This window comes from Larus michahellis, chromosome 2, assembly GCF_964199755.1.
Source record: "Larus michahellis chromosome 2, bLarMic1.1, whole genome shotgun sequence".
NCBI lineage: Eukaryota > Metazoa > Chordata > Aves > Charadriiformes > Laridae > Larus > Larus michahellis.
This window is the reverse complement of record NC_133897.1, coordinates 120,109,934-120,124,969: the sequence shown is the minus strand read 5'-3', so window position 1 is coordinate 120,124,969 and position 15,036 is coordinate 120,109,934. Positions and strand designations below refer to the sequence as shown.

The window sequence follows — 15,036 nt, the reverse complement described above, 5'->3', positions numbered from 1 at the left end:
TGCGAAGTGCTAAGAAGCGCTAATTAAATATTTTTCTCCATCACCCTGTTTCCCCGTAGATGACAATAAAGTTTATACGCTACCTGTTACAGTACCTAGTTCCAGCTGTGAGCTGCCTCTACCCGGCAGCCCGGGATACCTTTATTTGTTAGCACAGGGTGAGCCTACCCCCGGATCTGTAACAGCAAACAAACGCTGTTAGCGGAGCGCTTACTCCCAGGGGCGGGGAGGGAGAGCAGCTCCCCGCGCAATGACACGGGCTGCGCAGACAGAGCGGCGGCGGGGGCGGGCGAGCGGGCCGCCAAACGCCGCATTTACCTGCCGACCCACCCGCTCGGCACCTGGAACGGGAGGGAGGGTTCCCTCTCCAGCCCCGCCCGGCCCCGAAGTTTTGCGGTGAAAAGTTTGAGTTTCGGTGCCGCTGCGAGAGGCTCCTTCCGGGAGCGGCGGGCAGGTGAGGGGCGGCGGCGGCGGGGCGGGCGCTTCTCACCGGCGGGCGGGTTGGGTTGGTGCGGGATTTCCTCCTCGGCCCCGCAAACAGCGGCTCCCCCGTCGCGGCGACCCGCCGGCACCGCCCCAGCCCCGGGAGTTTCACCGGCGGGAGCGGGAGGAGGCAGCGCTGCCGGCCCGGTACGTTTTCCCGGACAGTCCCCGGGAAGACGGGGCCCCCTCGGGCCGAGCTCCCGCTTCCTCCGCCTCGGTGCGTCCGCGGTAAGTGGGTCCCAGCCCGGGGACCTGCCGCCGAGGGTCGCCTCTCCTCGGAAACGGGGGGTGCGGCTTGTCCCGGGAGTCCCGGGCTCCGGAGCGTCCCCAACAGTTGAGGCGGCCGCTGAGCTCCCCGCTGCGGCACCCAGCCAGGCAGCGCTCCGCAGAAGGACCCAACTTTTTTGCTGACTCCTCATCCCCCCTCCCATCGTCACACTTAGGGAATTCGGGGCACGTTTCCAAAAATAAAATAATAAAAAAAAAAAAGCTAGTGTTGCCTGTGCGTTTTCGAGCAGTAGAGTGAATGATTGGGGCAGACTGCAAGTCTGCTTGGCATGCTGGTAACACTCCAGTTCACTGCAGTCAATAAACAAGATCGTGTAATTTCACCAATTTGAAAAAAAGGGAAGATCTTGCTTTGATGCAGTCCTTTCTCTAATCTTCCCCCATCCTAAAAGGGGGAAAAGTCCACCTCTAACCCTGCTGGAAGATTGAGAGCCATCAAGTTGCTGACTCGTGATCCCTGTTTCTGTTTAACTTCCCAAAATCCAGGTGACTTTCATGGGACTGCTCTCTGACTTCAGGCAGTGCTACAAGCAGGTAAGAGCTAAGCATGCCAAACCTGTCTTTGTCTGCTGAGGTGCAGTAGTGTCCCCCAGTCCGGACTGGGAGCTGCTAAGAATAATAATAATGCTTTTTCCTTTTTGAAGCGAGGTGTCCTGCAGCTGTAGGATGAAACCCTTGGTATTGAATATTCTGGTAAACTGGTGAAGTTCCAAACCCGTCACCTTCAGTACTGGAGTGTCTTCTCTATTCTCTTTAAGTAAGTAAAGCTTTTTGTGGTGCTGGTATGTTAACCTACGTGCTTATGGGTAGGACAACTCTGCATTTATCTATTGTTAACACAAGGATAGCTTTTGTTTGTTTCATTATAAAGAATAATAATGAGAACTGCAGCTTTAAACTAACCTACAAGTGGCTGAGGGTTGCTGTGTGGGTTAAACTAATACGATCTGAAGTTCACTGGGATGTATGGTTGAGGAGCGGGACCAGGTAAGTGGCTGTATTTGTTCATGTTCTCAGAGGCAATGCAGGTGCTATGGAGTGCTTTCATTCACTTGGTACAATTCCTATGGAAAGATTTAATGGCATCAAAAGCGAATATATGCTTCTTTACTAAAATGAATCTTGTTTACATCCATTGCTTCATTAAAAGGAATTTTTTCTTTGGAAATATATTGAAATGATAATAAGGAACTAGTGACTTCAACAGATTAAAATGACCAAATCAAATGCAAACAATATTTTCTTTGCCACATCATTAATTTTGTATAGTGTGTTGTATGCTATAAAGTGCGTTAATAACAGAATGTAATTGCTATAACAACATTGTGGTCTGCTATGTAACAAGGGAGAGCGAACTAGAAAAATGTTAAATATGTGCAACGTGGCTGGGTGGGAAGTTACTTTGGTGATGTTGATGTTTGGAATTTCCTGATTGCTTTTGAAATTTTAAATTTTTGAGCTCTATTTTTTTAAAGGGGCTTTACTGTTTCATGATTTTTAGTGGGTGAGGGAAGGATGCTCACTTTGTTTTCACAGCGCTCTCCTTCGAAAAGAAATCCCTACATATTTCATACAAAATATTTCATTATTTTTGTCTTATAGAACTCTGTAACAAAATTCTCTTAACATGATTTGCAAGGTTGGTAGGTAGTAATCTTCTGTTATTGCCGGTGATAAAAGTTGTGCAGGCCAGATGGTGTCTTCACTTACACTTCAACACAACCTTTTTATAAGCAGCTCATCGGGTGAAGAAGTTGCTGAGGTGTCAGCGGGACTGATGTACCAGGGGGCCTGGATGCTGGGTGTCTCCCTCTTTGGTACCAGGTGTTGAAACGGTGTCTGTCATGGTGTGAGAGGGAAATTAATTACTGCCCTGCCCTGTATTCAGACCCTGTAAGCGAGGTCTGACAGATTGTTAACCATTTTTGCTACCCCAACATCCTCAGTAGATTGCTATGGACAGGAAGGGCTACATTATGGGAATTTTGGTTTGGTTCTTTGTTGCTTTTTTCCTTCTGTCTTTATTTCTACAAACTTTCTTGGTGGCACTGAGTTTGATTATCTTTGTCTGGTTATGTGCTTAATTCAAATTTCTGTAAGGACTTTGACTTCACCCAACCATAATACTCAGCGTAACTTGCTGGGGAGAGAAAACGGCAAATAATGTATATTTATTCCTAGCAATAAACTAGAACGAAGGCTAACGCTGCCTGATATGAGGAACTGTGCAAGCATTGTTCAGAGCTGGAGCTGTGCCTTGCACTAGCTGTTGTGAAGCCAGAAAGTTGAGATGTTGGACAGTGGAAAGGTGATCCTAGAGGATCAGCTACGCGTGAAGTAGGACACAAGGTAACAGATGAAAAGTGAGGGAGGAGGGGGAGTGTTGAAGTCAGAAGATATCCTTGCCTCCTCCTGCTGACTGAGCTGAAAGTAGCCTGGGACAGTGTCCAGCAGGACGTTCCTCGGTGGAAAACTTTCTTGTCGTGATACTCCATTGGAGGCATTAGAAAATGTATTGCTTCTAGGGGTAAGGAAGGAAGGAAAAAAAAAAACAAACCACATGTGTGTGGTTGCAGTAGCTTTCTGTGTCCTTTTTCTTATTTTGCTTTCATTAATTCAGTTGTGTCTAGGGAGATTCTGAGTGGGTGGGAATTTGTGGTAACCCACACTAGAGTGAATGCTTTGACTATTATAAAGAGCATCTGCTTTCTTCATAAGTATTTGGCTGGCTAACCACTGATTTTGATCATCTTTTTTTTTTTTTTTTAGGGTGAGGACAAAAGGTGGACGGGGATTAAAAACAAGGGTTTCAAAGTAGTTTGAGACAATCTAATGTTTTGCTTGTACATGTTTTTGATTTCAGAACTAGATGATGGTGAAGGTAAAAGTAGCAAGGAAATGTTAAGTTAACCAAATGTGACCAAATGCCACTGGTTTTGTGTGGTCTGGAATAGGAAGAAGCCAGGAAGGGTGCTGGAGGTGCCTCTCTTCAGCTGCAGGTATATTTGCTTGCCAGGAAGAGAAAGGTGGACAGTGTACTAAAATGAGGAATCATGCCAAAAGCAGGAGATGCACTCTTTCCCCTTTTCGAGTGACTGTGGTATTTCAATTGCTTGTGTTGGCCCTGTATGGGAATGTGCCTCTCTGAACTGGACCCAAAACACAAACCAGGAAAAATGTAAGGATTTTGCATTAGTGGAACGTGTATTCCTGAAACTCTTAAATTTGATAATGGTATTAAACAATTTGGCCTCAGAAGCGAATAATTATAAACTTGTTAAGTTCCTAAATTTTTGCTGCAGAGAGGTCTGTGTTGTCATCTACGGCATGTAGTGTTTTCGTCTGCCAGATTAACTGTTTCCCCATGATGGGTAAGAGCAATATGTACTAGTCTATCTCCAGAACTCAAAAGGACTTGAAATTTTGGGATGCATGGGTCACTATGGGCTGAAGAAGGAATTGAGTTCAGCATAGGGGAGAGGGACACAGCAGTTTCTTAGGCTGTAGTAGTTTCCCCGTAGCAAGCATCCTATTCAGCAGGATGGTCAAGCTATCATCTGGTGGAGCCTTGTTGCCCGGGACTAGGGGCAAAGAAAGATTTACAGCTTAACTAGGGATGCTGAACCTCTGTTTGGATGCAGCTGATCTCTTTTGAAAATATTTAGGTTGAAAGTAATTGCTTGTTGGCTCTTTCTTCACAGCCACAAGAGAGCATTCATCTTGATTAAAGAATATTTGCAGGTATTTCCTCTTTGCCAGGATGCTAGAGAGTGTTATCCACAACCGTTGCTTTTTAATACTAAAGGAGCAAATTTGTCAGTGTTGCGTGGCCATTTTTCAAGTTCTACTAGAAGTCTCATAGACACAGACTTTTTTAATGCTGCTATCATTTTTTCATATGTGGGTTACAAATCACTATGTTAAATAAATTAAACTACTGATTCAAGCTGAAAGGCCTTTAAAAATCTTATAAGGTAGCAGAATAGCTTCAGGTTTTGGATGGGTTTGATATATTTAGAATCTAACCTGTGCTAAAATAGGTAGTCTTAATTGAAACTAATGTTACTCTTGTTTAAAACTAATTTTAAAACTTAGCCAATACATAAATAAAGAATACAGTTTCATATAAATTAAATTGAAATAAACTAGACTAATTGAAAGCAGCATGAAAACTCTTGGTACAAAGATAGTTGTGACTGTGATCGTGGAGTAAATTGGCTTTAGGGTGTGTTTGGTAGTTTTTTTTTTAAAAAAAAAAAGGTGCCTTGAACTTCTATCCACTCAAAACTGAGACTAGCCTAGTAGAAAAAACATCTCATTTCTTATTTACAGATTAAATTGCTTGGAAGAGCTCCTGATTTTGCTGTGCATCCAAAAGGTGGTGATGGAGCTGTGTGAAACCATGGTGGTGTTTGGGCAAGGTCAGCCCAAACAAGGTCAGCTATGCCACCCTGCGTCATGGATGCATGCGATGGCTAGTATTGCTAAAGGAAAAACCAGTGGCACTATTCCTTGGGTATATATTTTGTGGGCCGTAGTTTGGTAAAAACAGTGTTTTCTGACTTCCTTTGGCAGTAAGGTCCCTGCTTCCTCTTTCTGGAGCAGTTTTTAATTGGATGAGCTGTCTGAGTGTTATTGGGCAGGTGTGTAAGCCCTCCTGGTGGTGGGAAGAGCTGGGCAGTCAGGGTTGAGGACAGCAAGTGGCTGGAGAGAGCAGCAGTGCCAGCCTACACGTGATGGAACGTTCATGGAGATGCGCTGTGAGATCCTTTGCTTTCAGCATCATGCATGTGGCCTGAGACAGCTTTTCTTGCCCATTCAAGGACATTGGTTGTCAGAAAGGAGGGCTGAAAAGGAGAGAGTTTTGTGTAGTCAGAGATGGAAGCAAGTAACAAAACCACAGAAGTGGGCCTATTTGGAAGCATGCCACCATTCATTGTGTGTGTCTGGATTGCTTGCTTTTTTTTTATTATAAGAAAGTCACGAATTCCAAACAACTTTTCCAAAAGAAACTGATTCCTGCTTTCTAGTACCTGCAAATTGTTTCATTTCTTTCAAAGATACTCATTCAGACCTTCATGCCTTATTTTTTTGGCTTCTTTTTTTTTTTTCTAATCCAGATGCTGTCAATGTCCTGTTACGTGAACAACACAGCTTTTGTTTGGGGGAAAACAGAAGAGGTTTGTATTCGTTGGTCCTTTGACTAATGGTTCTTGAAGCATTGCTTACGCTGGGAAGCTTCTGTCTCGCCAGCAGAGTGATTTTTGAAGACATGCAAACAGTGCATTTGCTGCAGGACTGAAGTTAGGTGCAAAGACTGGGAGCAAAGACCTAAGTACACCTTTTAGGGTAGATAAGGAAGACGGCAAGTCTGAGAATGCTGAGGGCACTGTAAGTGATAAGAGCTAACGAAGAGCTGGCTGAAAGGAGGCTCCGCTGCCCACAGCCTTGCAAAAGATATTTCCCAGAGAATTTCCCAAGCGTTTTCTTCCTTTTTGCCCTGTCTTCACTGCTTTCTTCCAGTCCTGTGCATCGTCACGATAGCTGCAAACAGGTGCATGTATGTAAGAGTAAGCTCCACCTCTGCAGAATCAAGGCAGAGAGAACTAGACGGAATAAAGCACCGACTCCCCTTCCTTCCGTGTTTCGGGTTCAAACCAGATACTTCATGATCCATACAAAAAAGACTTCAGACAGAACACTTACATTCTGTTAATGTCTAGCTATCTGTCTTCTACAGTACAATTACATACAAAATGATTAATATTTAAACTCTGGTTTACAGTTTCTGCAGGCAAGTTTGGGCTTCAGAGAAGTGTATAGTTTTAATGGCATAGAATTGGGAAAAATTCTGTAAACTTCTGAACATAGTTCTGTTCTTGAAATCTTTTGTCTCTTTCTAATGTAGTTACTTTGTTCATTCAACAGCTATTTTTAATGGGAGTTCCTGCTAAGCCTTATGTGTATGTGTATTTTTAGAAACTCGGCAATTATACATGTAACAGTGCTGAGTTATTTAAAAATACAAACTTGTGGAACACGCAGTACTTGTACATTTCAGAATAACTGTTAAATTCCTGCACTTTCTTTTTCTGTGTAGTTGGATGCACATGTACTTTAGCCCTGTTCTTTTAACAGCTTTCTCTTTCAAATATTTTTCAGTAGGCTGTCTGCCTTTAAAAGCTTGAGTTTTTCTTCGCATCCTTTGTGGTAGTTTTACCAGACACCTCTATCAGATACACAATTAAACCGGTGTCCATTATGTTGAATTTTAACACTTTCTCTTTTGCTGTGCAGGCCAGTTTCAACAGCTGCTCTTCAGGTTCTAGCAATGCACGTTCGAAGTGAACACGTTCTGATTCATGTTAAGGAGTTGGCTTTTTTATGAGCCACGGTGTCTTCTATGTTCTGTTGTTACAAACTGAATTTTATGGCCCCTTTGTAGCAGGTATAGGGTATCAGGTAAATTACTTCCTCTTTCTGGGCCCTCTGCTGTGCAAGAAAGTAATCTCTTTGGTAAGATTTTATATTTGTTCTCATTTCTGTTGAACTTAGTGGCAAGAACTGGGTTCTTGACAAGCCCTTCCCCGTCACAAAATAGCTGAGTAAAAAGATGATCCATTAATTCCATTTCTGCTGCGTTACTGGCATCATCTTATGCTGACATTCCCTAACCCTGCAACACTCAACTTTGGATTCATGTTTGAGGGTGAACATCAGAGTATGACTCCCTGAAGCGTAGGCTCAATTGCTGCCGAGGCACTGCAAGCGGAGTTGTTGTGTTGTGGGGGTGACGGCAGGCATCCTTCCTTGGGCGGATGCGGTCCAGAAGCAAAGGCAGTGGGTTGCCCGCCGCAGGGGGCTGGTAGTGCTGAGGTGCAACCCGGCCACCTGGGGGGACCTCCACTTGCTGCTGCAGCTTCTCGGCTGTGATGGTTGGTGGGCAGTGGTGTATTGGTGTGACACCTGGGCATCTCGTTTGGAATGTCACCTTCCTCTGTTAAGGCAGCAGGCACTGTTCAGCAGCATGAAGGTGAAATGGTCGCCGTAGCCACTTTGAGAAACACTTCTGCTTTGGAACTCATCCAAGGGTAGAAACATCATTGTGGTTGTGAACAGAAACCTAAGCATTGAAAGTCAAAGCTTGTGAGAGCTCTAGCTTGTATATAGTATGCTGTTTACACAGTCTCTGGTGAAGAATAACAATGAAACATGAGAACTAGCTCCATCTCTTGTTATTCCAGGTTGGTGCCTCAGGGGAAGATACTGAAGAAGATGCAGGCACGCTGAAAAGTTCAGAAAAGTGAGCCATGCGTCCTTCTGAAAGCTGAAAAGTAGCCCTCTGATAGGGTCATGAACCTAAGACAAGTCTTTGTGTCTGTACTGATGTTTGGAGTAGCTGGTCTACTCCTCTTCATGTATCTGCAAGCCTGGATTGAAGAACAACATACAGGTACAGTAGGTTTTCTTTCTTTCTTCTTTTTTTAATGTAATTGTATCCATTACTTAAAAGATGATTGTGAAGTCCTGGGGGGACAGCTGGGAGGAGTTCCTCCGTTGGGCAGTAGAATGGCATTGAAAACAGACTTGGTTTAATTGCTACGCTTCATATAAGCGTTAAGAAGTTTCTTGAGTCACATGAAAAGATGCCCCCAGCTACCTAATTGTATTGTATCAGCTTCATTTGCAAAAGCAAGTGTTGCAAAAGCATATCGTGGATGCGGGAAGCCAGGCAAGGCCAGTCTAAAATAGTTCTGTATATATAATTTTCTGTGGGGTTTGTACATTTCACTTCGTGTGGCAAAGCAATTTTTGGAGAATTACTGCTACGTCTTGTAGATGAAAATGGGCTTCTATGCAACAATGCTCATGTGGAATCACCCTATCCTGTTGGCTGTTTGTTTGTTTGGGATGGAGTTAGCTACTGGACTTCCAAGCCTTTTTTAGATACAGCACCAGAGTCATATTGCAACTTCAGGTAAATCTGTATTAGCATTGGCTCAGGATTACACTCCTGAGTTGAATTTCTGTTGTTCCCCATATTCACCATACTTCAGTTGGCAACACAGGTTGATCCACCTTTTTGGATGAAACTGGAACAGACTATTCACCTCAACCTCTAGTGGATGCTCAGTTCACAGGACTAGTCTAGAGTTAGTCTGAAGTGCGTATAGGGTGGATGTCAGTGAGGTCCTTAGCACCCACTAACTTGCTCTGCAGATCCACTTTTGTTGTGCCATGTTGCTTGATGACATATCCTTGATTTTAGTTTAATGCTTTTGTTTTCAGGTTTTTGTTTGGTTTTTTAGTGTGTTTTTTTCCCCCATTAACAATATGGACTGTTCCCAACTTGTTAAGAAATCCTGACTTTTATGTCTTCTTGTCTCTATTGCTCCGTTTCCATTTCCTCTGTAAAAGTCTTACTTTTTAGTATGCTGATACCATTGTGAAGAAATACATCTGTAAAACCACATTAGTCTTCTGGCTTTATTGATCTGTGCATTTATTCTATATGAGCTGCTAAGCTCCCTCCGGTATGTTTTAGAGAGCAGTGGTGAGGGGCAAATCTAGTGCATCATTCCTGCAATTGTTTGACAATGACCTTGAGGTTCTTTTCAACTAAGTTCAATGATCACAACATTAATTTCAGCTTGTTAATGTTTCTGGGCTGGTCCAAGGTATTTACAAGCTTGTATTAAGAAAGCTGTTCAAAGAGGTAGTACAGACTCCCTTCGGAAAGGTTCCCTTGTAATCAGCTGTTGACACGAGGGTGCTGTCAGAAACAGAGACCGCTTCGGGGGAAGTCTTCCTTGAAAATCCCTACCGTTGTCAGGAATGTTAAGGGCAGATATCGTTGCTTTCAAGGTAGTCCAGGAATGTAGATGATGACTGTAGATTATTGATTTATTTACTCGATGACATTCTTCACATTCCTTGCATCTTTTCTTGTGCTGTAATTAACCTTTCTTTCCTTGCAGTGCTCCTCGTTACTGTTTCTCAGTGTTTTTTACACTCCTTTCTTTTGTCTATATCTATCTACCATTAAAAAGAAACAGCAAAAATATAATAAAGGGGGAATTAGAACATACTGTGTTCTTTTGGGAAACCAGATGCTTTCCTTGGGGTTTTCTTTGATGTATTGCCATAATCTTCTTCAGGAGAGAGACTTCTCCTTGTACTCATAAGTCATTTCCATGTGAAAACATTTCTGTAATAAAATGGAAACTATCGGAGAATAACAGAATAGTCAGTGAGCTTAAAGTGTGACTGCAGTTTTGAGTGCCCTTTTATCTCACTGGACTGCTGTTGTGACAGCACTTCAGCAAGATCCAAAAAAAAATGAATTTTGGCATTCTCTACAGTTGCTAGGTTGTGCGCGTCGGAAAGAGCATGGCAAAAAATCATTCTTTGGTGTCTGCTCTTGCCTCTTCTTCCAATTTAACGTGTAGAGAGCCATTCTTTTTTATTTCAAACACCTGTATCTCCTCTAAACCTTCTGCAGCTCGATTCTCTAACATTCCCCCTGTTTGCTTGCTTAAGAGCCGATATGAAATAGACCATATTTGCATATTCACGATATACATTAGTTTAGTTATGGACATTTTACACTCCTTTTCTTTTCCTCTTCTGCTGTGTTTTTCTTATTGCCATGTGTTGCGCGCTGTGGCTTTTTTGGGGGAGGAGCTGTGTCTGGAAAATCCCAAATTGACAAGTATCTTTACAAGGATTTTATGTGCTCCTTTAATCGTATCACTAGTCACACAGCTGTAAGACAGCTAGTTTTAATCTGCAAGTGGCTGAGCATGTGATTTGATGTTCCATTAAGAAATGGAAAGCGCACCTCGTGCTTCTCAACTGCCGTGCTATGAGCCTGTAGGGACAAGTGTTTGTTGCAGGCAGAACTATTTTTGTCTTCCATGGTGCCCTGCTCAAGACCTACAGCATTCGCGTCTGCATTTAGTTGCTGAAGGATGGAAAGTTGGATGCGTTTGAGTTTAGGAAAGTATCTGTTTTGCACCAGTGAGGTGCTGCTGCTCACCACCCGCCATCCCCACCCCCCCGCCATTCCTCTTAATACCTGATTTGGAGCCTTTATAAATCACAATCACTGGAAGAGATAGTACGTTTTGCTCGATTGTTTTCTGTAATGTTTGTGTTTATTTCTCAGACTCTCCTAGCTGGGGTGTGAATGATTCCCAATCAGATTTGGATTTTGTGGGGAATCAGAAAATTTTCTGGTAATTTATGATTTCCTTGTTAGTGTTTGCCCTATGATACTAAGCTCAGACTATTTGCTTTCACACTCGCCACTCTTATTGCTACCTTTTCTCATTCTGTCTGTTCATAATTTTTCACACCAGACCTAATGCCACTTTTCTTTCATAGTTTGACTCCTTTCTCTCTTTTTGGCTCTCATCTTTCTACTTGCTCTTCACATCTGAGATCTCAACTGTGATTTGATTCCCCCGTTTGCCTTATTTTCCTCTAGACCTGATCTTACGTAAGCATGTTTTTTTCTGGTTTACTTTTGCAAACTTTCCTCATCACTCAAATTTATCCAGCCCAGGAACACCTTCCCTAATCTTTCATCCTGTCCATCTACTTCAGATGCACCTGCAGGCTCGGCAGCTGGATGTGCCTCTCAGCACAGCCATGTCTTCTGCTCCCTCCCACTGTGCTTGGACTCTTCAGATAATTTCTAGTCACATTCATCATCCCTATACCTTAAAAAAGGGAAAATCTTTCATATGGAGATGTCTAAAACAGCTGCTAGCTACATGGTGGTCCTCTCTGATGGCTTTTCAGAGACATTAGCAGACTGAGAGAACAGGCGAGTTTCTTGGTTTGGCTCTGTGTGTAGAGCGTTTAAAGACAGGATGATGTATCCTTACTTAGATGGAGCAGAGCCCTTCTGTTGGGTGTCTTCAGTTCACCTCAGTGGAGTAGAGGAGAACAGACTTGTCAAGAACAGTCCAACATGAGTGTCACCACATACAGGCTTCATCTGGCTGAAAACTTCATTGACATCAATGCTGATAATGTACTATGTATGGAGCACTTCAAGTTCTCCGTATATAAATATATTCACTTATATATAAATTCCTATATATAAATGAAGCTTGATGTGAATTCAACTAAATCCTACAGCTTTACTTGACAGTTCTCCATACAGTCTTACATTCTTCAGTGAAAGCATCAAATATTGTGGCAGTGATTAAAAAGGGATTACTATTTATTACATGCTCAGTAATTTCCAGCACTGTTAATCTTATACAAGGGAAGCAAACTGCTGGGTCTTCCAGAGTCGATGTTGAGTTTTACACCGTGAATCACCTGAACTAGGGGGGTGTGGGGTGCGAAGGACACTTGCATTTTAATCCTGCTATGTTGTGGATGTGAATTGGAGTTTTAAGTTAGGGATTCTAATTTTGTACTTTAAAACTCTCTCTTTTTTGGGGGGGCTGATATGATTTAGTGTGACTGCTTACTACCAAATAATCTGAGAATATCTTTGTGAATAGGTCTGTATGCTGGGCTTGTTGTGTGGGGATTTGTGATTTGGGTTTTTTGCTCCTATTAAAGTTTATGTAATTCTTTTTTTGTGCCGTATGCCTAGTAATTTCATTATTATGAAGGACTACTTCAGTGTTTCATGTCATGTGGTATGACCACTAAATTAATGTGAAGAAGGCTGCACTGCCTCTATCCTCCCATAGATTTCTGGTTCTTGAAGGTGAGAAAGTCTGCCTCTTCTCTTTTCCAGCAGCTCTGTATCTCACCTTAAGGATACTGGGGTTTTCTGCACGCTTTTCCCTTGCTCTGCAGGGTACCAGTTTTGTAGTAACCTGTGGGTGCCCAGGCATCCTTCTGCAGCCTGTGTGTTTTCCTGTGATTCTTCTGTGCATCCAGCTCCTGGGTAGCTTTATCTCACAGACCTCATCCCCATTCCTCGGCCACAGCTCTTGGTTTTTGTGAAGAATCAGAATAAAAATTCAGATAAAAATCCCAATTTTAAGAAAAGTTTGAAACGCCATGAACAGGCATGAGCCTTATCAATTCAGTCTGGTATTGCTGTAGCCATACAGGCTGTATCCATACTACTCAGTGTAAGCAGGTGCGCCTTTTTCCCCACTTTTCCAAACTTGGTAATCCAGGGGGGTCTCTTGCATCCTTTGGTAGTCTGGTGAGATATTTTGAGTCCATGGAGTGAGTGTCTTCCATATCTTGACACTCCAAGTAGCAAATGAATGTGTGCATGCACACGGTAATATATAGTCTTTGCTGTTTGTGTGGGCTGATTCTTATTTAAACCTTGCCTAAATGGAGGAACATGGATGTGTCTTAAAGGACAGTTCATAGGTAATGGATTGCAATTACATGGAAGTCATAGTCTTTGGTAAATACATTAAACTAATGTAGAGACCAGGTTTGTAAATAAAAGAGAAAGGGACACTGCTTAATAACGCTTATTAATCACAAATAATTTAGTTATTTTAGTAACCTTGAAATATTTCTGTTGATGAAGCCTTGGGTAGTTTATGGGAGTCTTGCTAACTCTGCTGGAGACCACCACTGGTACGACAAGCAAATCTTCCTGGTTTACAATGCCCGGCTACTAATGAGGCTGTTCTAATAAGGCTGGGTGTGTTTAGATTTTACCCTTCTGGTCAGAATATGCTGTCTTCTCTGTGTAAAGTGTTTTTGTTTCTTTGTGTTTTTTAAAAATCTGCCTCGTTATTGGATTGAAGCACAAAAGAAAGAGGATTCAATAAGGTCAGTAAATGCTGCTTGGTGAGCAGTTACAGAGTTTTTGAAGTCTCAGAAATACTACAAGATTTTATTAGGTGAATTTCACTATAAAACGTAAAATAGGTTTCCTTTTTTCCTTCCTCTAAGTGTGTGCAAGTGTAGGGAGACAACAGTTGTCTTTGAACAAAAAAAATCTATTAAGAAACAGGTAGAGACTGATACTTTGTCAAACCATAATGATCTAAAAACACAACTAAAACCATCATTTCTTATATTTAGCTTTTCAGAGCTAGTGATTATAGAGTCTCACCTTATCTTCAGCAGCTGGAAAACCCAGAAGCTTTAAGAAAAAGAAGTTAAAATTTCATATTGCAGCATATAACATTTGAGGCTGTATTTATCTGTTTGTGAGGATGTTTTTTCTAGATCTGTCTGTTTAGCAGCCCTCATCAATCTTGCGTCTCGTTCATTTTACTTTTATCATTCCTATAGCCAAATTGCATCTAATTTTAGAAATCCTTCTTTCTTAAAAGAATTTTCTGCCATGCTCTTTTCTTGAGGATATTGTAGAAGAGTGTTTCTGAATTGGTAGTATGTTGTAATCCATTGGTATTCAGCTTCCATATTCCAATGGTATAAAAGAAACTAAATGGGATGAGGTTTTTGTGGCTCCTCATACCTAGACCACAGAGGTCTACTTCTAGAAAGGTATAGCACATATCTTAATTGTACTGAAGACACCTGAACATACTACCTTGCACCTATTTTCAAACAGGACTTTCAAAAGAGGCTACTATAACTTTCTTATATCTAAAGGTATGTAACTGAACTCACTTGGTAATTTGTATTGTAACTACTGCTGGAGGGTTTTTTGGCTTTGTATTGGAACCCTTATGAAGTGGGGTGTCCCCTTTCCTGCAAAGGCTGTGTCAGTTGCACTGTCTTCCAAATGCTCTTTTGAATTGGTTACGAAACACGTATAGGTATTCTTCATGCTGTTTTCTGGTTATTCATATCCTTGGAGCAGAACATTTAGATGATGTTTGTGAATGTGATTTTACATGGAGCTCTTAGCTTCTTTTTATTAGGTAGCTATGCTCTTTTTTTTTTTTTTTTTTTTTGCACAATATAGTAGTTATTCAACTGTTGTTTAATTCTCTAAAAGATGTGCTGTCATTGGGCGAAGTGGTCATTTTCCCTTATTGTCCACCATTGTTTTTGCTTTTTTAATAACTTTCAGTCCATAGCACCTCTCCAGTTCCAGAAAGTCCCTTCCCCATCATTCAGGCAATGAAGCCCTGCATTCCTGTCTCTTCAGTGCACTGATTGTATGATGCAGTACCATTTAAGACATACATGTAGCCTTACAAAGCAAGAAGGCTGGAGAGGTAATTTTTACCTGGCAGGTCATCATTTAGAAGTAATAGTAGAAAAACTTTGACATAAAAATTCTCTGGTCCTGACTTGTTCTGTTTTCCTTAAGTGTGCTGGCCATTTTTTGGAATAGAAGGTGGC

General features: G+C 42.0%; 1 protein-coding gene across 5 annotated transcripts in view; it reads left to right on the top strand.

Moving 5' to 3' along the window:
• Positions 1-218: 218 nt before the first annotated feature.
• CHST9 (carbohydrate sulfotransferase 9) overlaps positions 219-15,036 on the top strand; it is a 99,582-nt gene continuing 84,764 nt past the window's right edge. For 2 of the 5 annotated variants that reach the window (XM_074576887.1, XM_074576891.1), the window contains exons 1-5: positions 219-454; positions 1,258-1,305; positions 1,416-1,528; positions 5,892-5,951; positions 8,016-8,224. In XM_074576887.1, coding sequence (XP_074432988.1) covers positions 8,125-8,224 — 100 coding nt within the window. In that variant the 5' untranslated portion in view covers positions 219-454; positions 1,258-1,305; positions 1,416-1,528; positions 5,892-5,951; positions 8,016-8,124. Of the gene's footprint in view, positions 455-1,257; positions 1,306-1,415; positions 1,529-5,103; positions 5,208-5,891; positions 5,952-8,015; positions 8,225-15,036 lie in introns of all 5 variants that reach the window. The other 3 variants (XM_074576888.1, XM_074576892.1, XM_074576889.1) reach the window with 3 other exon arrangements.